Source organism: Urocampus carinirostris, chromosome 20, assembly GCF_059441175.1.
Source record: "Urocampus carinirostris isolate Australia breed hairy pipefish chromosome 20, RoL_Ucar_1.0, whole genome shotgun sequence".
Lineage (NCBI taxonomy): Eukaryota > Metazoa > Chordata > Actinopteri > Syngnathiformes > Syngnathidae > Urocampus > Urocampus carinirostris.
This window is the reverse complement of record NC_142368.1, coordinates 10622286-10648123: the sequence shown is the minus strand read 5'-3', so window position 1 is coordinate 10648123 and position 25838 is coordinate 10622286. Positions and strand designations below refer to the sequence as shown.

The window sequence follows — 25838 nt, the reverse complement described above, 5'->3', positions numbered from 1 at the left end:
CACAGTCCAAAAACCACGGCCGGAGAAATGAATAGAAAATAATACCGGTACTTAAGGTTTGATGCAGAGCTGCAGAGTCCGGGTACCTGTTGAAAGTAATCCAAAGGAAAAAAGTCTATATTTCCAAAGGTAAGGGTGGGAAAAATATATATCCACTATTGTCCGCCGCGACAACAGTCAGCCCTCGTTTGCTCCGCCCCTCTTTTTTAATTCGCAAAACATATCAGACTAAGTGTCTCAAATGAATACATTACAAAAATATACAGGTGCAAATATATATTATACATCGGTTACACATATTTACAAAGAAAGACGGTACACCGAGAGAGTTTTCAAAGCTTTAATTATAAGATTATAACTTTCATCCCAAACCGTGCCTGTGAAGGGTAGCAAAAGGCTACGTAAACGGGTCTGTTAAAAGAAAACATACCGTACTAGTAGAAGCCATGGTAAATCGTCCTCATCTTCCTTCTTATAACTGGCGTCATCAAAGTCGACTTCCCCAGTATGGGAAAGAGACTTTGTCATATAGACGTCGTCCCACGCTCCCTTATTCAAAAACACGCTAGCAAGACGCTCGCAAAGTGAAGTTTACGTGCAGTAGCTCTGTTTCCTTCTTTATCGGACTGCTCGTTTGCTTTTAGCTTGAAAGCTACGTCATGTGCCTTTCTTTTTGCAATTTGCATGATGAGGATATGTCTACGCTGATTAAATTTGTGCACAAGCTAAGAAGTTGCAGTCTTCCTCGGCGCATATATTCCACCGGTCTAAATCTTACCTTTTGTACTCGAGCGCCGCTGGCGGCTGTTAGAAAAATTACAAAAATTGGCCTCATCACTGAATAAGCTGTAGGGTTGACGGTTTGGTAAAAAAGTAGCGGCTTATATTCCGGAATTTACAGTACTTGATTCTCAACTGTCTGAAATCAAAACAGTGATAACAACTGAGAAACTGATATTCGTTCTTCAGACTGCGTGCATATTAAGTTAAATATGTCAGCCACTGATTGTATAACCCTCAAGCTCTTTTTTATTGCGAAATAGAAATGAAACATGAAGCACAATCAAAACTATTGGCTTTAACGTGACTTGAATCTTACCGAGGCGAGTCAGACTCGTTCAACTGTCTGACACGCTCTTTAAATATAAGTGCTACACAGAGCTACCGCCATGTCTTTTTATTGGCCGTATCCAGGCTAATATGCTCAAAACTTTATAAGTTTAGCTATGTGTAGTTAATGTCGATGCTGCCATTTATGGACGTTTATGTTACCGCTCGAGTCAGAGACGCTATTGCGTATGCGCGAGTCGTCTTAGCAAATATGATATTTATGTAAAGATGACTCAGTCTGTCGGAAAAAACGTGTCTGGCGATAACTGTCGACAATTACCGTATTTTCCGCACTATAAGGTGCACCGGGTTATAGGGCGCACCCCCAAAAAATAGTTTTTGCTCCTATATTTTCCATACATAAGGTGCACCGGATTATAAGGCGCTACAATGGGAACGTGGACAAAACAGTCAGATAGTTCAGTCAAACTTATTACCCCCTTAACATTCCCAAAGCTTGCAAATACGTGTCCGAGACATGTACGGAAACTGTGTCTGTACAATGTCACCAAACAAACATTTCTTAGTTTCCATTTTATTTTTTGCTGGCAACTGTGTGGACAGCAAAGTAAGAATTTGATTGTGCAGGGGTCTTGGACTATACCATAAGGCTTTAGGGCTAGGACCTTAGCTTAGCCTTTTGGCTGAGAGTAAGAGTCCCGGCTCCTAGACTTTGTAGCGAATAATGAACTGACCGATAACGGATAATAGATAATGAATAACGAAGATAGAACAATAACCCTTAAAAACCCCAAAACCCCGCAGGGAAACGGGGTTCTTTACTGTGCATATGACAATAAACACTTTGAATTGAATTGAGTTTAAAAATAGACTTATCACAGAAACATCAAGATCGTTCTAAAACAAGATACCGGGAAAATATAAATCCGCATAGCTCACCTAAGTTCTCTTGCAGCCATCACGTTCAATAATGATACGTAACCATGGTCTTCTTACAACCGTGAGTGTAGTAAATCCAGGAGAATACAATATTTACAAATACAGAATAGTAAAACATGTTTTCTCTATGCCGTAGTGCAACCCAACGTGTGATTCACATTCATTTTTTTCGGCCAATTGCAGGCTTTGTTTCGCCCCTTTAGCCTATGCGAGCCTATAAATGATAAAAAGGATCCGCCCCCTTTACCTCCGAATAACTTTAGCCAATAGTGACTGGTTCGAATGATGATTGACACATTGGTTAGGAAATGAAACGCCGGTATATAAATCCCAGCATACACCGCGGACGACTTCGCCTTCGGGGGGAAAATCGAGTCGGCGGCTGCTTGCTTTAGTTGCAAGACTTTGCGACTTAATATAATAATAATATTATAATAATAATTTCCTTGTATTGTCATTCTGTGTAACAATGTACACAGAACGAAATGTCGATTGCACCTGACCCGTTGTAGCGAGCCGATGCAGCCGCAGCCAACAGAGGGCGCCGCCGACCACTTTTTTAAGTCTTAGGAATGACTCGGCCGGGGCGCGAACCACCGACCTCCCAGTCTCAAAGCGGGCGCCTTACCATCTAGGCTACTGAGCTGGTATTGATCCATGTACAAGGCGCACTGTATTATAAGGCGCATGGTCAGCTTTTGAAAAAAACAAAGGCTTTTAGGTGCGCCTTATAGTGCGGAAAATACGGTACTTCCATCGTCGACCATTTCTATTATTGATTAACAATTCGTTGCAGCCCTAATGGGGACAATCTCAGTCCTTCATAGCATCGCCACAAGCATTTGTTCCAAATTAACTTAATACGTTTCTCATGTGATTTCATTTTTCAACTTCCGATTGCTATTAATACCATAAATTCCCTCCTGACCGAATCGTAGTCTCACCGTTCAATACTCTCCAGTAACGCTTTCCCGATGAGTCTCGGAAGAGGTCCTCTCCTTAAGCTTCCGCATTGATTAGCAACGACTGAGATAAAAATGCTGCTTAAGCCAACCGATCCACACAATCAACGCCTCATCGACCTTCGGGCCGGTTGGAGAGGATTCGCTCGAGTATACTGGAAAGTGTGATCCCGAGGGGATAAGTGGGGGGGGGGGGGGCTCCCTGCAGTGTTAGCATCTCTTGGAAACTATTCAGCGCTCTTTATCCACTTAATGCATGCAGATTAGAAGCACACTCCAAGTCCTGACTGTTCTCCAATCACTAAATCTGGCACACTATGCCAGACCCTTACTGCTATAAGATGTTATTGTCCTTAGCATTTCTAAAGAAATCAATTCGTTTGTACAAGACTACAGTAATGTGTTTTTCATTATTAGGATTCGGTGTTTGGGAACATTGAATTTCTATGTTACTAGCAATGTTCCCTGTCATTTTCCTTACGGGTCTGAGCGTTCACACAAAGTCGGTGAGCAACGCTTGAAACAACAGTGAGCAACGGCAATCCCAAGTGTGGCAACTAAGTCATTATCAAACATGGCCAAAACTTGACATCAAGTTACATTTAGCTGAGTTTGCGGCAATGCAAAACATTTTTGCATTATTCATTTATTATTAGTTGTCATTGCTTCAGCAAGGCACAACTACATTGCCAAGTGCTGTAAGCACAGGGCAATGTAGATCCCCGAGATCTTTTTATTATTATTATATCTATCTTCAGCACGGGCAGCATGGCGGCGCAGTGGTTAGCGCTTGTGCGGCACAGTTCATGTCATGGGAACCTGTTGTGGGTTCAAATCCAGCTCCAGACTTCCTGTGCGGAGTTTGTATGTTCTCCCAGTGCTTGCGTGGGTTTCCTCCGGGCACTCCGGTTTTCTCCCACATTCCAAAAAAACATGCATTTCAGGTGAATTGGCCGGTCCAAATTGTCCCTAAGTGTGAATGAGCGAGCGAGTCGTCTGTCCCCGTGTGCCCTGCGATTGGCTGGCAACCAGTTCAGGTTGATGGCTGGGATGGGCTCCAGATTGACTTGGTATCATTGGAAATGATTTGAATGCAACACAAAATTTTTCTTCCTTTTTCCCTGTTTTTTTTTCTACTTTTTAAAAAATTCCTTTAAAAATATCTCATTTTCTTTATTTTTTCCGAGCTGTTACTTTTTTCTCTTTGTTCTCTATTTACTTTTTTCCTACATTTCTTTCTTTTCTTTTTTTACGGCTTTTTTCTAAATTTTTCCTTCTTTTTTTCTCCTCATTTTGTTTATTTTTTCTTAGCTTTTCACTACTTTTTCATTTTGGTATTTTTTTCTTTTTTGTTCTATTCCCCCCTTCTTTTAAGCCATTTTGTGCATAAATTTACATAATATTTGGTCATGTTGGGATTAAAGAAGCAAAAACAACCTGAAGAGCCGTTTAGGACCCGAAAGAGCCAGTTCCTTTTAGTGAGCCGAGCCGAAGAGGCCGGTTCTCGACAAACTCTACTAACTTTACTCTACTTCGACTCAACTTCAAATTACCGCATTTAGGACACAACGTCAAGAGAACCCTTGTATTTTTACCTTCATGCACTGTAACTTTGACTTAATTCGCTTCTTAATTCGCAAACTTTTTCTTCTTTTTCCCTGTTTTTTTTTTTTCTATTTAAAAAAAATAAAAATCTCAATGTGTTTAGTTTTTCCTGGCTGTTACTTTTTTCTTTTTTTTCTCTATTTACTTTTTTCCTACATTTCTTTCTTTTCTTTTTTTATGGCTTTTTTCTAAATTTTTCCTTCTTTTTTTCTCCTCATTTTGTTTATTTTTTCTTAGCTTTTCACTACTTTTTCATTTTGGTATTTTTTTCTTTTTTGTTCTATTCCTCCCTTCTTTTAAGTCATTTTGTGCATAATTTTACATAATGTTTGGTCATGTCGGGATTAAAGAAGCAAAAACAACCTGAAGAGCCGTTTAGGACCCAAAAGAGACGGTTCCTTTTAGTGAGCCGAGCCGAAGAGGCCGGTTCTCGACAAACTCTACTAACTTAACTCAACTTCGTTCTACTCTGACTCGACTTCAAAATACCGCATTAAGGACACAATGTCAGGGGAACCCGTGTATTTTTACCTTCATGCACTGTAACTTTGACTTTTAGTGATGTCACAATACCCTTTTTCCTCCACCCTCCAAACTTTTGCTCTGCTCTGTGAATGGCGCATAAGCATTTGTCACAATTTGTTTTGCACGATTTCAGAATGCCTTATATCCACTTGAAAGACTGCTCACATCAAATGAAAACTAAGAAATAGCACCAAACTTCATCAGGCATCGCGACAGTCGCTAACTCCGCCGAAGGACGACTGTGGGCGGTCCCGTTTCTGTTCCGTCGTGAATGTTTAATTGCGTTGTGAGTCGGCGAAGACAAACGTAATGAAGTCGGACGCTTTTCTGTCACCCTTCATCTTCCCCTCAATCGCTTCTGGAAAAAAAAAAGAAAAGGAAAAAAGAAAGAAAAAGCCGTCACTTTATTTGACAGATGTGGCTTGAGGCTCAGCTCAAAGGCTGAAGCAATCATTGCTGAGCTCTTGGGGTCTCGGCGTTTGATTAATAGGCCTTGGACGCCGAGTGGGTCCATTAGTGGGCTCCTGTCCGAACCCCGGCTGACCCACTTCGGCTCTGGATTCACCGGTCTATATACTTGATTACATTTACATTCTTAACTGTTGTTAATGCTAATGAATACAGCGGTGCCTCTTCATACAACCTTAATTTGTAGCTTGTAGCTCGAATTCCACGCATAACGAGCACATTTTCACAATACGTAATAGCTAATCACTGATTGGTCCGTTCCCGTCCTCCCAAAATCGTCTGCGTTAACCCTGCGTAGCTACAAAACACATCTTCCTGTTTACTAAAAACACCAACAAGTAGTAATTAAACATAATAAATAGAGTAATGAGATAGAGAAGCTATTAACGGAATCAAATACAAGTTTATTGTAAGGGAGTCGCTGTGACAAAGCGTGGTGCGGGAGTAGGGGGGGTGTCGGAAGAGTGACGGCGCATGACTATGATTGATACGTATGCACTTAGTTTATACTTAAAATAAAAAAAGTTTCCATAACTTCAGATAAATGTGCACAAAAACGTGTATACAGCATACTGCAAAAATGATTGCACGGCTTTGTAACCTGCACTCCTTGCTTCCTCTTGCCAAACCATCGTCGCAGAAATAGTCTTCTTAAATTCCTCAAACCATCCGTGGCGGCATTGGAATCTATTCCAGGTTTACCCGACACTGCCTCAAGTTTTGGTTTTTGTAGCCTTGTCCGTTTGTGTGGGTGCTTGAAATCCTTGAAAATGCTTACGTTGTAATGTTGTGTTTTTAATGTTTGAGAAGTGCCCGAATTTTGGGTGTTGTATTGTTCCGATCCATCCCCCCTTTTTTTTTTCTAAATCACAATTTGCTCAAGATCTAAAAATTGTATGTCTTGATGAATTAACAGATTAAAAATAGAATATGTGAATCGCAAATATATGTGGAGATCAGCAAAAAACATGATTCACACTGTATTTCTTCTCTAAATGGTACTGGGGAAATTACTTAAGTTCTTGAATATGACCATGAGCAGAAGTACAAACCCTGAATAGGAGATGTTGAGCGTTCATACACCTTAGTTAGGTCCCTCACACCAACACCATGGTCGTCTATTATTTCCTGCTTCATTTCGATTGACATCCATTCTTCTTTTTTCCTCTGAAAACACCTTACCATCTTTCTTTCCGGAACTCATAGCTAGGGTCACAAAAAGGAGATGCCAATGAATAAAAACAAATTTGATGCGTTATATCAACAAGTGGGAAGGATCAGAGGTCTGATGCGAAGAAGCGCATGAGCTGACGATGAGCGGTCTCTAGTGGTCGCCTCTGGGACTGCTCGTGAATTGGATTTTCCTTCATTGAAGCAAGCTAGATTTTTGTTACAACTTGCTTGTATAAAGAGGTACCACTGTACATTGAATTGGCCCCCGATTGCCATCTATTGGCCCCGCCTGTTTTTTTTTTTACAATTTCAATCTCACCATTCCATCCCCTTCCACACAAATCACGTGAGGCGTTTACAAGCCACGTGTTGCCGGTTCAATTTCAAGAGCAGCGAGGCGGTTTCGCGGCTGCCGGCCTCAAAGCCCCGGACGGCCGATGTGATTTAAAGTCTCTAATTAAGTGGCTAACTGTGAATCCATCGCCATGTTCCTGCTTCTCACCCCGAGGAGGAGGAAGAGGGGGGTTGCCATGGATTTGACGCCAGCATGGGAAGAGATATGGAGAGAATAGAAGTGAATGTTAGGGGGTGGAGGAAATATCTGGGCCAACAAACGCTTCAACTGTGAGCAGGAGAGCGGGAGCGCCTTCTAGAGGGCCGGGAACATCTCCTCGTTTGTCCCATTGAGATTGGAGATCCCTGGGAGGGACGAGGCGATTATTTATCGGGACTACTTTGATACCAATTCCCAAAAGTGGATTTCATATCAACTGAGAAAAGCTTTGTTTATATCCCATCTCATCTCATTAGCTGCACCGCTTATCCTCAGTAGGGTCGCGGGGGTGCTGGAGCCCATCCCAGCAATCATTGGGCAGTGGGCAGGGGACACCCTGAACTGGTTGCCAGCCAATTGCAGGGCTTCGTTTATATTTCGCAAGTAATGTGTTGTACAAAAAGTGCAAAGGAATTACACATCATATTGTGCATTACTCTCCTTTTTTAACTCCCATGTTATTCTTTTGTTTTCAACTTCTAGAGCATTATTTTTTTATTTCTGAAAATGCATTCCTGTCAAACTGACAAACTGTCGTATTTTCCTGTACAAAATACAAAATAATCGTACACCATTTTTTTTTTTCGGAATGATGCATGATGGGAAATCCCCAGGCGGCAGACGCATGCGCACAGTAGCATCAAACCGCTCGCTTCGTTTGCAACGAAAAAAAAACGATACCGAGATAGAGGGTACCGCGGCGAACTCGTTTGACTTGATTGATTTGCCGTTTCATGATAGTCGGTGTATACCGGATGGTACCCATAATTGACAAATTTGCCTTTTTTCATACAGATTTTTTCGTACGTCGTACCCGTCTTAAAATGCATAATAAACGTACATTGTATGGCAAAAACGTACAGGTTGACGGGTAAGAAAATGTATAATTGCCTTTTCAATTCCAGAGCATGGAAGCAGAAAACACAGCAAGGTCACTTCGATTCTCTGTAGCGCCGATAATGGTGAATTTGTGTTTGTTTTCCAACTACTTTGAGAAAGGACCTCACAATGGTAATCCCCCTTCCAGGATGAATTACAATTAGCATTACTATACTATATACATTGACACATTTTACTGTCTGTCACTTCGGTCTTAGCCAAAACATCACTTGCACTTACAAACGAGATTCCGGACGATCGTTCGCAAGTTGAATATCTTCGTAAGTTGCTTCAGTACTATATTTTGTATGTTTAAGGTTGATATAAGTAACCTGTATTGTTTTATACTAATAAATCAACATTTCACTAAATAATATGCTCTATAAAGATAAATAAAGTTAAGTTGAACTTACTTTTGGAAGATGAGCTTCAAAAGTTAGGCAACTTCGTCCCAACCATTTTCTCAACCGCATCAAGCTTTCTTATTCCACTTTCATTTCAATAGAAACGGCTTACCCCTTCTTTACACTATACAACAACCATTTTGAATGGATGCATGAGATGTTAAACAATAAGAATGTCGAAGTTTCTTCTTTGTGGTGGATGTTGGGTGACCTCTCACTGCCTTGTACTCGGAAAAAGGCGCACACAATACAAAATCTAACTTACAGCGATGTCCGGATATTTTTCGACATCCGGAAAAGATATCTACTGTTATCTACTGTTTTTCGTAAGTCGAATGGTCGTAAGTAGGGGAGCGTCTGTATTATCTTAAGTTAGGACTTGGTCGTGCATCTGCACTATTGTCGTCACAGTATGTGCATAGGAGAGAGTGAAAACAAAATGGATTCCTCTTATGTTGAGCACATCTGAGAAATTGACAAATGAATTGACTTTGACTTTGAAAATCACTCGGCTTTCTCAATCGGAAATCAACAAATAATTATTTTCGAGTGCATCAAACTAGCTCTTGCATATGAGAATAATTGTTAGTTTAGGTTACAACATCCATATGAAAACACTAGTATTGGATTATGCAAAATGAAACGATTCAATACTGATTTTTCGTTCGTTTTTTAAATCATGCTTTCCTATTTATACAATAAGGGAGCTACAATAACACTTTTTAAACGAATACCAGGATTTGTACGGGTGCTTGAAAATCCTTGAAAATGTTTGCATTTTAATGCTGAGGTGCAGTGCTTGTAAATGCATGAAATTATTGCTGTGTTTCTTAGTCTGCTTAAAAATCACACCGGCGTTGCTCGCTGGTGGCTTAGCTTTCCCATTGCATTTCTTTTTCCCTAGTGACCAGTGTTCCCTCTAAGCTGCGCGCGTGCGCAATTGCGCACTGCTCGCACATTCTCGGCGTACAAGAAAATCTAGCCAGCGCACAAAAATGAGGGCTCAAAATGACTAATTAAGAAGCGACTTAAGTCAAAGTTGCAGTGCATGAAGGTAAAAATACACGGGTTCCCCTGACGTTGTGTCCTAAATGCGGTATTTTGAAGTCGAAGTAGAACAAAGTTGAGTAAAGTTGGTAGCGTTTGTCGAGAACCGGCTTCTTCGGCTGGGCTCACTAAAAGGAACCGGCTCTTTTGGGTCCTAAACGGCTCCTGCAAAACAAATCATGGCAGATGCTTATGTGCCATTCACAGAGCAGAGCAAAAGTTAGGAGGGTGGGGGAAAAAGGGTATTGTGACATCACTAAAAAGAACCGGCTCTTTCGGGTCCCAAACGGCTCTTCGGGTTGTTTTTGCTTCTTTAATCCCTACATGACCAAATATTATGTACAATTGTACACAAAATGACTTAAAGGAAGGGGGTAATAGAACAAAGAAGAAAAAAAATACCAAAATGAAAAAGTTGTGAAAAGCCGAGGAAAAAAAGAAACAAAAGGAATAGAAAAAAGGAAAAAAATCAGAAAAAAGCCAGGAAAAAAAATAAATAGAGAAAAGTAACAGCTAGGAAAAAATAAACACAATGAGATTTTTATTTTATTTTTTAAATAGAAAAAAAAACAGGGAAAAAGAAGAAAAAGTTTGTGAATTAAGAAGCGAATTAAGTCAAAGTTACAGTGCATGAAGGTAAAAATACACGGGTTCTCTTGACGTTGTGTCCTAAATGCGGTAGTTTGAAGTCGAGTCGAAGTAGAGTAAAGTTAGTAGAGTTTGTCAAAAACCGGCCTCTTCGGCTCGGCTCACTAAAAGGAACCGGCTCTTTTGGGTCCTAAACGGCTCTTCAGGTTGTTTTTGCTTCTTTAATCCCAACATGACCAAATATTATGTAAATTTATGCACAAAATGGCTTAAAAGAAGGGGGGAATAGAACAAAAAAGAAAAAAATACCAAAATGAAAAAGTAGTGAAAAGCTGAGAAAAAATAAACAAAATGAGGAGAAAAAAAAGAAGGAAAACTTTAGAAAAAAGCCATAAAGAAAGAAATGTAGGAAAAAGTAAATAGAGAACAAAAAGAAAAAGCTCGGAAAAAATAAACACAATTAGATTTTTTTAAAGGAATTTAAAAAAAAGTAGAAAAAAAAACACAGAATAAAGAAGAAAAAGTTTGTGTTGCATTCAAATAATTTCCAATTATATCAAGTGAATTTTGTTGCCAACATTGTACTTCCACTAAAAAATGTGATTAAGTACAGTTCTGTATCTTACAACCGACTAAATAAGCCCCCAAAAATGTTAATATTATGTGACAAAATATATCAGGAAATAAAAAGAAATGGATATTTTGTGAAAGAATTATAAGGACAAACGACGTTTGTAAGCCGTACAACCTTTGCAACAGTACATGAGTCAATTCATTCAAAAGAGAAAAATAATTTTACATTGCCGGAAACTTAGCAAAATGTAACTCGATGTCAAGTTTTGGACATGTTTGATAATGAATTATCTTGCCACACTTGGGATTGCTGTTGCTCACTGTTGTTTCAAGCGTTGCTCACCGACTTTGTGTGAACGCTCAGACCCGTGGAAAATTACAGGGAACATTGCTAGTGACGGTAGAAGGCATTAGTTTGTATAAAATTGGAAAATTGGCTTTGAAAGTCCTTAAATAGTGCTTGGACTTGGCCATGAAAGAGGTATGAGGCCTGTTGATAAGACACAAGGCGTTTTAATAAGACTCATGGCAGTAAATCACCACTTGGAACAATGTAGAGACTCGATAACGACCACATGGTAAAAGTACTCAACAATACGATACTCAAATAGAGTAGTGCTTACATTAGAATTTTGCTACATCAAATTTATCTTCCATTTACTGATATATATCACAAAGAACAGCATTTATTATGTAAAATTATAAGTTCCGTAAATTCCGGACTATAAGCCGCTACTTTTTTCCCTAACTTTCAACCCTGCGGCTTATTCAGTGACGCGGCCAATTTATGTCATTTTTCTAACGGCCGCTAGCGGCGCTCGAGTGTTGCTACCATTAACTGCCCTGTCAAAGCTATGTTATTATTATTAAAGCTTTGAAAACTCTCTCGGTGGACCGTCTTTCTTTGTAAATATGTGTAACCATGTACAATATGTATTTGCAACTGTATATTTTTGTAATGTATTTATTTTAGAGACTTATTCTGATATGTTTTGCACGGATGAACGAAAAATGAGGGGCGGAACAAACGTGGGGTGCCGAGTTTAAGTGGCACATGGAAAGAAGAGGGGGTAAAAAGTTGGTTAAAGAAAAAGGAGTTGCGTAAGTAAATGTGTTCATCTGATATATTTTTCCCGCCCTTACCCTTGGAAATATACACTTGTTTCCTCGGATTACTTTTAACGGGACCCGGACTCTGCAGGTCTGCATCAAACCTTAAGTACCGGTATCATTTTCCGTTCATTTTGCCGGCTGTGATTTTTGGACTGTGGACTTTAATGAAGGACATTTAGTTTCAATCGCGGGACTTGGAGTCAGGTTTGGGTTAATTTTGTGTTTGTGTTACATGTTTAAATGTGGGCGCATGCGGCTTATATACGGGTGCGGCTTGTGTATGTACAAAATCAGTTTTCCTCTTAAAATGTGGTGGGTGCGGCTTATAATCAGGTGCGCTCTATAGTCCGGAATTTACGGTAATATTTTTGTATTTCCAAATTGTTTATATACAAAACACAGAATACTTTTGAAAAAAGATCTTAGGCAACTGGCAGCCGCACCATCACAAATGATTTATACTTGAGCTCTTATTATATTTATTTTCACCAAAGATTTGTTTTTTGCCTTCCAAAGAAGTCAATGCAACGCTTATCAAGTCACGTCACATTTATTTGTGAAGTCCTTATCACACCCGACAGTATTTTGTGGGTCAAGATCAATCAAAATTCTTTAAAAACGGTGGCAACATAGCAAAAAAGTCTTCTTTGAAAGCAGCTGGCAGCGAATCGGTTCACTTTCATTTTTATTTATTTATTTTTTCAAACCATCGGGGAGCGCGTTTGAGCAAAAGCCGACACATGCCGAGTAATGGGAACCTTTTCACTCGGCCGATGAACTTTTAAGGCCGGAAGTTAACGTTTTAATGCCTTTTCTAATGTCAGCGTGACTTCCAGATGGAAAGTTTGGTTGCCTGTGGCTATTTTTTCCCCCATTCAAACTTTCTCACTACCAGACGTTAAGTTGTTCTCCACGTTAACTCATTCAGTGCCGAACATGGCTATAAACATAGAATAGACCTTTATTGTCATTGTTATAAAATGGGTTAACATATTGTGACAACCAAATTGGGCATGACACTCCAGTTTCACACATTCACAGAGGTAAAAAAAAAAAACAAGAAGATAAAGGAACATAAAAGATAAGGTTATAAAACAAAGAGGATAAGGTTATAGTTATAATTTACACAATATTTACACAAGAAATGTCGGCATGTAGCATTAGATAGATAGATAGATAGATAGATACTTTATTCATCCCCGTAGGGAAATTTAAAGAGCATACTGAGGTCCAAAGGTTGTTATAACCTCACTCCTTCAGAATACTGATGATAAAAGCAGTTATGTGCTGTGAAAACATGTATAAAGGCTCTTTAAACTTAGTTGGGCATCGTTAACACATACTGAATAGAAAAAAATATCTACTTTCAACTTAAGTACCCCTCAAACTACGCACCCCATCTTTAATCTTGATATGATTTTGTAAAAAAGGGGGGGAAGATATTACATATCTTTGAATAAAATTTTGGTATATACACTATGATTTTTTTAGATTCAAATTTTAGGATAATTCAAACAGTGAATTATTTTTAAATAATACTTGAAATGAGCAGACATTTTTATATTTTATTTGTATTATTTTGCTCAAATATTCTCAAATGAACAAAAATATGTGGTACAAAAACATTTCCTCAGATTGAATGCGGCAACGAGTTCGAACATTTTCAAGCACTTCACCCAAAATTCAAGCACTTTTTGATGGATTTAAACTGTAAATATGTTATTCTACTGTTGCATACTGTGTGCCATTCTTGCTTAGTGTGCCATTCTCGCCTAGTTCATTAGTAGTAATATTGTTGATACGATAACATGTTGTTGTGAAAACAGGTCTCGACTGTTTTTTTTTTTCTCACTCCCCTCCCTTTAGCAGAAGAGACCTTGTGTAAACTAGGGCGTTCCTAATACAATAAAAAAGCAAGGACAACGGAGACTGTTTTAGAGTGAGTTGGTAGACTGTAAGGGCAGTCTCCGGTCATTCTCCTTGCAAGTAAGTTATACTCACGTCTCTGTGTCTTTGAGTGCAGGTTTTATTACAAGTGTTGGGGTTAACCTAACACTTTTCAATAATTAAAAACACGACATTCAACTTCAAGCATTTTCAGGGATTTTTAACACGTGCACAAACGTTGCAACAAATTCAAGCGTTTGCAAGCACGTCAACCACGAGACAAGCACTTTTCACGTATTTAAGGATTTCAAGCACCCATAAAAACCCTGATATCAGTTTTAAAAAGTGTTATTGTACCTCCGTCATTGTGTAAATGATTTTTTGCAGTCAGTAATAAATGTCCATACGTAATGCTTGCACAAATACACATTTCATGGTACCCTGTTTAGGTGTAGTTTGCTTCTGTCCAATTGTGAGTGACCCATAGGGGGCAATGACGTTTCATAGGACATGCCATACAAACTAATACCAGCTGCCGTTAGTCACGGGGTAAGAAAATATGCAATGGAAAAGCTTAGCCACCAGAGAGCAGTGTCGGTATCATTTTTAAGCAGACTTGTTGAGAAACATGGCAACGATTGCAAGCATTTACAAGCAGTTGCTTAAAATTCAAAAACATTTTAATCCTTAAAAACACATCATCGTGATTGAAACATTTTCAAGGATTTTAAGCACCCGCACGAACCCTGGTATGGGTTCATAAAGTGTTATTGTAACAATAATTTTTACATGAAAGCGCTAACCTATTACGCTCGGAGATCATTTCGAAGCTTTTCAATTGTTGATTTTCGAGAAAGAAAGCTAAGCGTTTAATGGTTCAGTTTAAACGTAGCCACCTAAATTAATTGAAAGTCAATGATTTTATTTTTCAAGTCCAGATTGAAGAAACCGAGTGGAATTGAGTCATATAGACCAAGCTTTTCTGAGTGGAAATTAAAAGAGTTATAAAAGAGAAAAGGCGTTGACGTGAAACTGGTAACTGAGTGAGAGTGAAATTGCACTTATTCTCTTAACTTTCTTGTAGGAAATATATTATCTGATCTTTGAAGGGGGGAAAAAATTTCTTAAGCGTTTTTACACTAGAAATATTTTTGACGGATGCCTCCTAATTAGCTCCGGCTTCTTCTTTGTTGGCCTCTTGTATAGTTCCCAGCAAAACTTGGTCTGTCTGTTGACATCCCTTTCACATCGACCCTTCAAACAAAGAATGTTCTCCCATTTTTTTTATTTTTTTTTTCGGTTTTTTGGGGTGGATCTTCTGCCACAATGGTATTGACGCAGAACCAGCACCACCAAATTAGCTTCAAAAGCATCAAAGTGCATCAGTTTCCACACAAACGAAAAGCACTGTAGATTTATCATTGCTATCTATATATATATATATATATATATATATGTATATATATATATATATATGTATATATATAAAACGGAAGCTAGAGCTCTTGTTGGTGACAGAAAGGAGTTGAGAGGTGTTGTGAAAGGATAGTGGGATTGTGGACGCGTTCTTAAGGATGGGCTGGGCACCCGTATGATGCGGCAGGGGTAAACCAGTAAAAGCTGTCGGGCCCCGCTGTTGAACAAAAGAGTGTGTTGCGTCACCCTGACCCGAGTGACATGGCCGCTTTCTGGTGTCCCTTTTCATCTGGAGGGACGAAAGCATGACCAACTTGGGTGCCGAGGTGCCCAACTTGTTTGGGTGTTTGGGCAATTGGGTGGTCCAAAAATTTTTGTGTTTTTTTTTTTTTGCTATTTATTTCCCTTTTATTTTCTTTGTATTTGTATGTGTGTGTCTTGCTGTCAGTCATCCCTCTTGAGGGATATGACCAAGGTAGATAGATAGATATATACATATGTGAGTGATTTAAGTAGTAACTGTTGAGTACAAAAAAAAATCGCTCTCAGCATTTGTACGTGTGCTTGAAATCCTCGAAAATGCATGCTTGAATTTTAGGTGAAGTGCTTGTAAATGCTTGAAATTGTTGACGTGATTCTCAACAAGCCTGCTGAATAATGATGCCAACAGTGCTCTCTGGTGGCTTCGCTTTGCCGTTGCATTCCTTCGCCCACCATGCTTAATTATAACTGGTATTAGTTTGTGTGGTATTGTCTTACGGGTTGTGCCCAAGCGGAGAAGTAAATTGTTACACCTAAACATGGCACTATAAAATATGTATTAGTGCAAGGATTATGTTACAATTATGGACATTTTTAATGAGCCATGCAAACAATTAAGGTCGCGTTTCTCAGTGGTATATTGTAATGGGAAGAACTTCTTGCTACTTAAAATATAAGCTACATAATACTGTGTTTTTTACCCAACACCTATAGGGGAGATTTGTCTCAAAAACAAGTATATTTAAGATTTATTCAAGATCTAAAAACAATTTGTCTTGATTGTCGCACAAGCAATAGTAAAAATTGCATACGTCAATGACGAGATGAATTTGTGGCTCTGCAAATTAAATGATTCACATCGGATTTTTTTTTTTTTTATGGTACAGGAGAAATTGGAAAAGGGCTTGATTTTGGGTGTACTGTTTCTACCATTTCTTTTTTTGGGGGGATGGATTTTCTGCCGGACTGGTATTGACGCAGAATCAGAGGTCCAATTTCACAGAATTAGCTTCAAAAGCATCAAAGTGCATCAATTTCCACACAAACAAAAAGCATTCTGTAGATGTGTTTATCATTATTCTGTATATATTAGCAATCAAAGTAGTGATAACTGTCAAGTAAAATTAACATGGAAAGGGGGGTTTGTATGTATCATTTTTGCATTGGACTCCAGAAATCCCCTTTTCTTTTAATCTAAAAGGGTAAAATAAAGTGGCAAAAGTGTATTTTGTCCCCTAAAATAATAAGAAAAAAGTTCATTTTGTTAAGAAAAGTCACTTTAATCAACTCCCAAAATACAGTCGTATCTCTACTTACAAATTTAATTTGTTCCGGGAGTAGATTTGTAACCTGAAAAATTTGTATGTAGAGGCGCCTTTTGAATGTAAATTTGCTCATCCGTTCCAAGAAATGCAACAGTGTTTGTTTTTTCATAAAAAAAGCATCAGAACATGAAACATATACAAGTTAAAATTACAATACCACACAAAAAACTTAAAACAAGAGGCGCACAATGTAACAAATCAAAAAATAAAGTAAAAAATAAAAATATTCTCTTACTTTTTAACTGGCCCTATTTGTTTACCGGTTCTCAGCAGTGTATTTTGCGTCCTGTTTCTTGAAGAACCGATCCAATGACGTCTGCTTTTGCAACTCGGAGACAATCCCTCGGAAATGTGCGAGGCAGACCTAATCATAATGAGCAATAGCCAGACTAGTGAAAACTTCTTCTGGGTGATGAAGTTCCACAAATTCATGCAATTTTGCCAAGATGTCTTTAATTTTGGCGGAAGAACTGATTGGTGTGTTGTCTCTGAAGTCCTCCTGCACATCGGTGTGTTGCATCGCCTCCAATTCCTGCAGCTCTGTTGTTGAAAGCTCCTCATTATGCCCCAGTATCAGTTCATTTATATCAATTTCATCCACATCGAGACCCATGTCCTTTTCCAGTGAAATGATTGTGTCCACTTCATTCTCCGACCTCGAACTCCTCAATTTCTTGCCGGGGAACATTATCAGGCCAAAGTTTTCTCCAGGCTGCATTAAGGTTACATCTGGTCACCTCCTGCCAGGCCATGTTAATTATATTGAGGCAAACAACATTGTCAAAGTTCCCCTTCCAAAACTCACGTAGGGTAAGCTGTGTGTCTTCAGTAATGTCAAAACACCTCCTGAACAGGTGTTTTGTGTAGTTTTTTTAAAGTTTGCGATGACGTGTTGGTCCATGGGCTGAAGGATAGAGATGGTGGGAAGTATTTTAGCGCTTCCTTCTGTTTAATATCGTAGCGATCGTAGAATTTTTGCCGACATCACAAATACGCATCCCCCTTTTCATACCGTTCAATTATTTCCTGCTTTGTTGCCATGTCCAGAAAAACTCTTGTCAGTTTCTTTTCTCCCTGCTGTTAACTTTTCCGAATGTCGTTCTTGGGGTCCATCGTTAATGTTTCGTATCGCTAGCATATAGTAGAGTACAGTACCACAGAGTGGGAATGGGGCCGAGAGTGGACACAAAGAAGCGGTAGACACAAGAGCATGCCGGCGCTCACGCATACTGCGGAGCACCGAAAAACTGCTCTGTTTATTCGTATCCTGGAAAAAAATGTGTACCCCGAGGTAATTTTTTTTACACTGTTTGCTCGTAACCTAAAAAAATTCGTACGTAGTCGTGCGTAAGTAGAGGTATCACTGTAGTCATTTTCCAAAACAAAGGGTTTTATTGAACCAAAGGTCTTTTCATTTAACGACACACACACACCCAAAATTAGGTCTTTTTGTGCCAGTGGATATCTCAATTCAAATGCCAATTGGTTAAAATAACAGTATCAATGTGCTCAAAACAACCTCCCTAAAATTGGGTGGTGTCGTACAAAACAAGCCCAAAATCTGCACCGAGTTTAGAACAACCTGAAATATTTCGTACAAAACAAACTCCAAAGTTGGACCAATCTAATAATTAGATATATTTGATCTATTTTTGTATCTTTGTGGTTCTGTTCAGTGGAATCGGTCGCAACTGGCCGTGGGCATCCGGCGGCAGCAGCATCTTGGCCGAATACGGAACGTTGCATTTGGAGTTTATGCACCTCAGCAAATTGTCGGGAAATCCTGAATTTGCTCACAAGGTACGAAGGAACACAACGGGTAGTTTTTTTCGTCCAAGACATGATTTACCTTGGTGCATCAAAAAGTGTATTTTGTTTTCATAGGTCATGAACATCCGCAAAGTTCTAAACCGCTTGGATAAACCTCAGGGACTGTACCCCAACTACTTGAACCCCAACAGTGGCCAATGGGGTCAACGTAAGTGCCATGCTTTTTTTTTTTTTTTTTTTTTAACAATTACACATTTTTTATTAATGTTCATGTAGCAGAAAAGTAAAAAAATGATATATTCAGGACAGTCTCAGAAAATTGGAGTATTGTGATAAAGGTCTTTATGTCTTGCAATTAAAAATGTCATATAGTCTGGATACAAGTTAACTGAAATAGTAAAAGCATTTTCTAAATATTGCTTACAGCAGGCATGTCCAAAGTCCTGCATGTAGCCCAGTTACCGCTTGTGATTAGAATTTTTTAATAAATATAAAAAATATATAAAAATAAATTTGTATCAAAAGAAAATTACCATTACAACAGATGGCAGTAGCCCTTTTGCCTCCTTGTCCTTGGCTTTCTGTGTAAATTTTAGCCCACCCCATTTACAACAGGGCGACTGTAAATAAAACAAGGAAAGTTGACTGTGGGGGCCAGTGTAAATTGGAGTATTTTCTTCACCCAAATCCGAAACAACTGCGTCCGCCTAATTTGCCAAGAGATTGAGGCTGTTTTCAAAGAATATAATCTCAAAACAAAAAGCTAACTGGAAACAAACGCTGTGAAAAGGTGAAGCAACTGGAAGCTGTTTTGACGGCATGACAGCGCTTTATCACAAGACCCTGCCAGTCAAATAAAAATGCTACAAAGGCAATCTACGAGGTCGCGGCGTTAATTGCAAGCACTGCAAACCTTTCACGGTGGGTGAATTTATTAAAGACTCCTAGCCTGAATAGTCGGCCATCACACATTTTCAGTTTACCAAATCTGGGCTGTTTTCTGAAAAGTTGCTGTCTTATAGTATATTTTTTTCATTCTATTCTAATACAGTAATCCCTCACTGTAACGCGGTTTACTTTTCACATTTTTGCTACTTTGCAGATTTGCATTGTGTTCTGCATTCTGATTGGTTAAACCCTCTCCCCGCTTAAATAATATTTGACGGTAGTTAACGTTTTTAAAGCACTATGTTAAACAAATACTTGAACCTGTAAAAAAAGGGTATTTTCTTTGGTTTCAGCATATAATAGGTTATTTTTGGAACATGACCCCCTAAAAAACAAGGGATTACTGTATTGAGATTGGATATTCGAGTTTCGTAATCAGCAATAAAACAGACAAAAAAAAAGAACTTGGAATATTTCAATCAATAGAAAATAAACCCAGAACATATGACAATTCAGTTTGTTTTTAAATTGCAAGAAATTAAGAACGTTATCAGAACATTCAAATTTTATGACACAGTCCTGCATATAATTTATTTCTGCTAAATGCAGCCAATCATACCATCACAATAAATAATGATTTAAATGGATTTGAAACTTTGTTTTTAATGGGGTCCCCATTTTTAGTTTCTATAAAGACATTTCTTATTCAGCTACTTACAGTTGAAACATGATAAGTTCAATGTTTAGGGCCCCCCAAGCCAAGAGAGAAGAAATAAATTAATTTTAAACTTGCAAGGAGAAAGGGAGAGGACTGTGCAGAAAAACCTCACAAATTCTGAATCTGTCACTAAAAGTTGAAAAGAAAACGGGATTTTTTTTTTTCCTTATTAAGTATTCGTAGAGACACGAGGGGGGCATGCAGTCAAAATGTTTAATCTATTTTAAATAGTGATTTCTTTTTTGGTCTGACACTAAAATATTCATCTGTTCTAATAATTCACAGTGAACGTTTTGCACAAATTGAATCGGATGTTTTTGTTGTTCCGACTTGAAAAGGCAACGTTCAATCCGCGGGACGGCAACCCAAAAAGTTGCTCTAATGCTTATTTGGCTTATTACATAATTACCATTGAAATGCATTAGCTGAATGATTTATGACCTCGGGGTGTCTAATAAAAAAAAAATACTTTGCTGGCTTCTACATCTGTGGTGAAGCATCTGCAACTGTCGGTATTTAAAGTAGCTTTCGTCTTTGGTTAGTCAAATTATTTCATCATGCTCTATTTAGAGCATCTGTCACTCTCTTCGTTTCTTTTAACATGGCACCATAGCTAAAAATGGATTTGTATTCGTATCGTTTTGCATTCTCGCTAACCATGTGAAAAAGCACCATCACATTAATACGGTCACAATGGTGTGTTATTTAGGTTTCCTGTGTGTTCATTAAATTTTATTTCATACTAAACTGTACTAAAGGACTTTATTTTCTTTATTAAGTGCCACCTACTGGTAGAAAAACTTGGTTAAAAAATATATTGATTAAAATAGTAAGCAAAAACATGTACTGTCATACAAACATGCATTTTGGAATGTATTTATTTGAATTGGTCTTATTTTGTTAGACTTATCTGTTCACACAGCATACCATGACATTTTAACTACATTGTTTCGTATTATTGTATATTTTTACAATTATCTTAGTTTGTTACTTTTTATTAAATTGTTAGCTGGGCATATTTTTTTAGAAAGGGTTTGTATAGGTGCTTGAAATCTTTGAAAATGCTTTTTTCAAGGATTGAAAAGTGCTTACATTTTGGATGAAGCGGCTGTAAATGCTTAAAATTGTTGCCATGTTTCTGAACAAGTCTGCTCATAATGACGTCGACCATTGCATTTCTTTTTTCTTCATGATTAACTGCAGCTGGCATTAGTTTGTACGGCATTGTCCTATGAAGCTTAACCTCCCCTTACTAGTCACACCCAAGAGGACAGGTGCATACTACACCTAAGCAGGACACTATGAAATGTGTATTCGTGCAAATGTTATGTATCAATTATGGACATTTGTTACGGGCCATGCAAACAATTAAGGTAGTGTTTCCCAGTGGTACATTGTAATGGGAATGACTTTCTGCAACTGAAAATGTAAGCTACGTATTACTATTATTTTTACCCACTACCTACTGAATGTAGGGTTAGACTTATCTCAAATGTTTACACACAAACTGTAAACAGATCCACAAATATATTCACTATTTTAAGATCTAAAAAACATTTGATAATAAAAACACAGCCAAGAGAAAAAATTGCAAATGTAAACTGCAGATATATTTGTAGATCTGCAAAATATAATTCATACCAGATTTCTCCTTTTATTGAAATTGAAAAAATGGCTTTGAAAGTCCTTGAATTTGGCCATGTGTACAAACTTTATTTTATTTTCTCTTTTAAATTGTTGCCATTTGAAGCTGCAGCCATTTTCAAAAAAATAATAATGTAAAAACTAAAACAGGAAAACAATCTGAATTATTTCCTCACAGAAAAACAAAGTCATGTTTATTTGTATAGCCCTTTATCCCAAAAAGTCTCAAAAGCATTTTACCGTTCACTGATTAGAAACCGACATAAGTCATGGAATAACTATTATTTCTTAATAAGAACCTACAATATTGTTCTAATTGAAATATATGCAAAGCCAAGGCCAGGTAATGAAAAGTTTTTTAATTAAAAAAAAATGACAAAAGATCACCTTTTTATATCTCCTTGTTCCCTTATCGTCGTTATTATGTCCCTGACACCTTCTCTCCCTCAACACACTCTAATCCCTGCACGCACACAACAGCCATAGCTTTTTTTCCCACACTACACCGCGTTTGATCGGGTTTTGCCATTTTTGTAATCTTACCGTCTCCGTGTCGGATGAGGGTGATGCTGCCGAGTGTGAGAAAAGAGAAGGAAGTTAATGTGAGCGCTGCTCGTGTTGCAGATCATGTGTCGGTGGGCGGCCTTGGTGACAGCTTTTACGAGTATTTGCTCAAAGCTTGGCTCATGTCTGACAAGACGGACGACGAGGCCAGGAGGATGTATTATGACGCCTTGCAGGTAACACACACAAATATGGCTGTCGGAGAGGGAAATCATATTTTAACGGGATGAGACATCATATATAACATCATGCACAACTATACTCTCAAACAAACACAGTCATTTCAATGCACAAACACTACTATACTCTCTCACACGTACTACTATAGTCTCACACACATTAGTACACTCGCTCACATATACCACTTATTCAAATAAATATGAATGAAATGATGACTCACAACACGTGGTAAGCTTTCTCTCCTGGCTTTGATCTCCGGCAAAACTAACTTAAAATGCGACAGAAACAAAATGAAAATCAATCCAAACAGCTTGCCAACATCATTTTTGCAGTTCCATGTGTTCCGTTACTCCCCAAGTCTGCACAAAACTTAGTAATTTTATTCATATTTAGTTTCTTTTTTGTCTTTTATTAGCCTATTTGGTATTGGAGTAATCTAAGTCATTGAAAGTAATCAAGTTAAAGTAACCCTACCCAACCCTGACTACTATACTCTCTTACATATACCACTATAATTGGAGCAACTCAACATATAAACAAAGATCAGTGTTCATCCCCTTGGTTAACACAGAGAGGTGACGTGAACATTACTCTATGTGTGAAAAAAAACCCTATAGTAATAGAAATTTGAATGTCAAGTAACATTTATTTGTTAAAACCTTAATCATAAAACGTCTCAAAGAACTGCACAGGTCACAATTATACTATCCCCTGATCTGAAACAGGGAAGCAGGCAAGGAAAAACTCAAACACTTCAGCATAAGGGAAAATAAGAAACCTTGAGAAGTTAAAACGTAGTCCATCCATTATCTTCACTGCTTATCCTCAGTAGGGCCCAAGGGGTGCTGGAGCCCATCTCAGCAGTCCTCAGGCAGTGGGCGGGGGACACCCTGAGCTGGTTGCCAGCCAGTCGCAGGGCACACAGAGACAGAAAACTCACTCATTCACACCTAGGGACAATTTGAACCGGCCAATTAACCTGACATGCATGTTTTTGAAATGTGGGAGGAAACCCACGCGAGCATGGGGAGAACATGCACACTCCACACAGGTGGTTCGTTCTCATGACTTTAGAACTGTGCCACACACGCGCTAACCACTGCGCCGCTGTGCTGCCCCAAAACATAGTCAACATCAATTAAAAAAAAAACATGGCTAATATGTAAAACTCTTCAAGAAATCCATGACATCTTGAATCTAATGGTGAGTGAGAAAGAATAGAAGTGTTGGTTGAAAGAGAATAATACTGTGTGTGTGGGTGGGAGAGTCTATAGTTGTGTGTCGGGGAGTATGGTATTATGTGTGTGTAGGTATAATATAGTGTGTGTGTGAGTATAGTGGTGTTTATTAGACAGTATAGTAGTGTTTGTGTGTGGGCATGACTGTGTATAAGAGTATAGTTGTGCATATGGGAGAGAACGATGTTAAATGTGAAAGCAAGTATGAATTACTTCTCAAACAGCCTCTCATACACAAAAATGAACACACACGCTCCAAACGTCGAGATGCATCACATTGTAACATGTCATGATTGTATCTGCGGGAGCACATTATTAAATTTGTTTTGTAGTAGAGCTGCCAAATATACCGTAAATTCCGCACTATAGAGCGCACCTGATTATAAGCCGCACCCACCATTTTTTGAGAGATCTGCTGCTTTTGTTCTTACGCAAGCCGCACCCATGTATAAGCCGCGTGCGCCCGCATGTGACACAATCACAAGTTTAACCCAGACCGGGCTGTAAGCTCCACGATTGTAGGGGGGGGTTTTAAGGGGTTTTAAAGGTTATTTAGCTTGTTCATAAATCATTATCCATTATCCGTTATCGGTCAGTTCATAATACGCTACAAAGCCTAGGAGCCGGGACACTTACTCTCAGCCAAAAAGCCAAGCTAAGGTCCTAGCCTTAAAGCCTTGCTGCGATCATTGCGAATGCACCGTTCCCGGAGGTACTGCAATACCGGGCCGTTGCGTGGAGTGGACAGAGCAAGCTCCTATGCCATCTCCGAGTTGCAAAAATCAAAGATCATAGCTTTGTGACATCACAAGGCGGAAGGCAAAGACAAGGTATTCTCTACCAAACGGTAAAGATAAAGTCCTAGCTTTACAGCCTAGTTTCAACGGTAAAGATAAGGTCCTAGCTCCACAGCCTTGATAAGGTCCTAGCTCAAACGGTAAAGATTAGGTCCTAGCTTTAACTGCATTGATAGTAGACAATCCTAGAGTCGCAATTGGCATACACGGAAAATGATACCCGTAATTAACGTATGATGCAAACTTGTAAAGTCCGGGTCCCGTTGAAAGTAATCCAAGGAAACAAAATGTATATTTCCAAAGTTAAGGGTGGCAAAAATATATATCCACTATTATCCGCTGTGACAACAGACAGATCTACCGGTAACTCAGCTTTACCCCAATTCCCATCAGCCCGCGTGTGCTCCGCCCCTTCTTTTTGATTCGTCCGTAGAACACATAACAAGAATAAATCTCTAAAATAAATACATTACAAATATATACAGTTGCAAATACATATTATACATGGTTACACATATTTACGAAGAAAGACGGTACACCGAGAGAGTTTTCAAAGCTTTAATAATAATAATATAACTTTCATCCCAAACCGTGTCTGTGAAGGGTAGCAAAACGCTACTAGGAACACGCTTGCAATGCAGCAAACGTGCCTGTTAAAAAAAAAAGGATCCCGTAATTGTGAAATTCACGGTAGGTCGTCCTTAACTTCCTCCACATAACGTCTTCCTCATTATCGGAACGTATCTTAACTTTACAGACAATGAATGCTTATAGGTTGCTGTCTTTCTTGGCGCCCATTTTCTACTGGTGTTAATCTTACCTTAATACTCTAGCGCCGCTGGTGGCAGTTAGAAAAATTCCATAAATTGGCCGCTTCACTGAATAAGCCGCAGGGCTGAACATTTGGGAAAAAAGTAGCGGCTTATAGTCCGGAATTTACGGTATAATTACAAAATTGTATTTAAACGTTTGGGAACCCCTGATCATTTTCAAGATTTCCCTTTATAAATCGTGGGTTGTTGGGATCAGCAATTGCCGTTAAATATCTTATAGCAGACAAATGAAGTGATATTTGAGAAGTGAATGAAATTGATAGGATTCACAAAAACTGTGCAGTAATTACCAAAAACAAAAGTAGGCAATAGGGCTGCGTAATTTGGGGGAAACGATTTTAGACCAGTATTGCGATTTCGACATTTTCCGTGCTAGTTTTTTTTTTTTGGACAACCTGACTGAGGTTACCATTTAAA

The 25838-nt window shown here is 38.6% G+C and overlaps 2 protein-coding genes and 1 pseudogene across 3 annotated transcripts in view; 1 reads left to right on the top strand and 2 right to left on the bottom strand.

Annotated features, from left to right (window-relative positions):
* Window positions 1-25838, top strand: part of man1a1 (mannosidase, alpha, class 1A, member 1) — a 200837-nt gene that overhangs the window by 165259 nt on the left and 9740 nt on the right. Inside the window, exons 6-8 of the mRNA XM_088324634.1 lie at window positions 18466-18589; window positions 18674-18767; window positions 22434-22549. Coding sequence (XP_088180760.1) covers window positions 18466-18589; window positions 18674-18767; window positions 22434-22549 — 334 coding nt within the window. The remainder of the gene's footprint in view (window positions 1-18465; window positions 18590-18673; window positions 18768-22433; window positions 22550-25838) is intronic.
* The window catches only part of LOC148346209 (uncharacterized), a 36309-nt gene continuing 31205 nt past the window's right edge, over window positions 20735-25838 (bottom strand). The window contains exons 6-8 of one of the 2 annotated variants that reach the window (XR_015848232.1): window positions 22774-22821; window positions 22353-22568; window positions 20735-22272 (exon numbers count right to left, since the gene is read on the bottom strand). The gene's annotated coding sequence lies outside the window, so the exon portion shown is untranslated. The remainder of the gene's footprint in view (window positions 22273-22352; window positions 22569-22773; window positions 22822-25838) is intronic. The other variant, XR_015848233.1, reaches the window with a different exon arrangement.
* Window positions 24482-24651, bottom strand: LOC148346211 (U2 spliceosomal RNA; annotated as a pseudogene).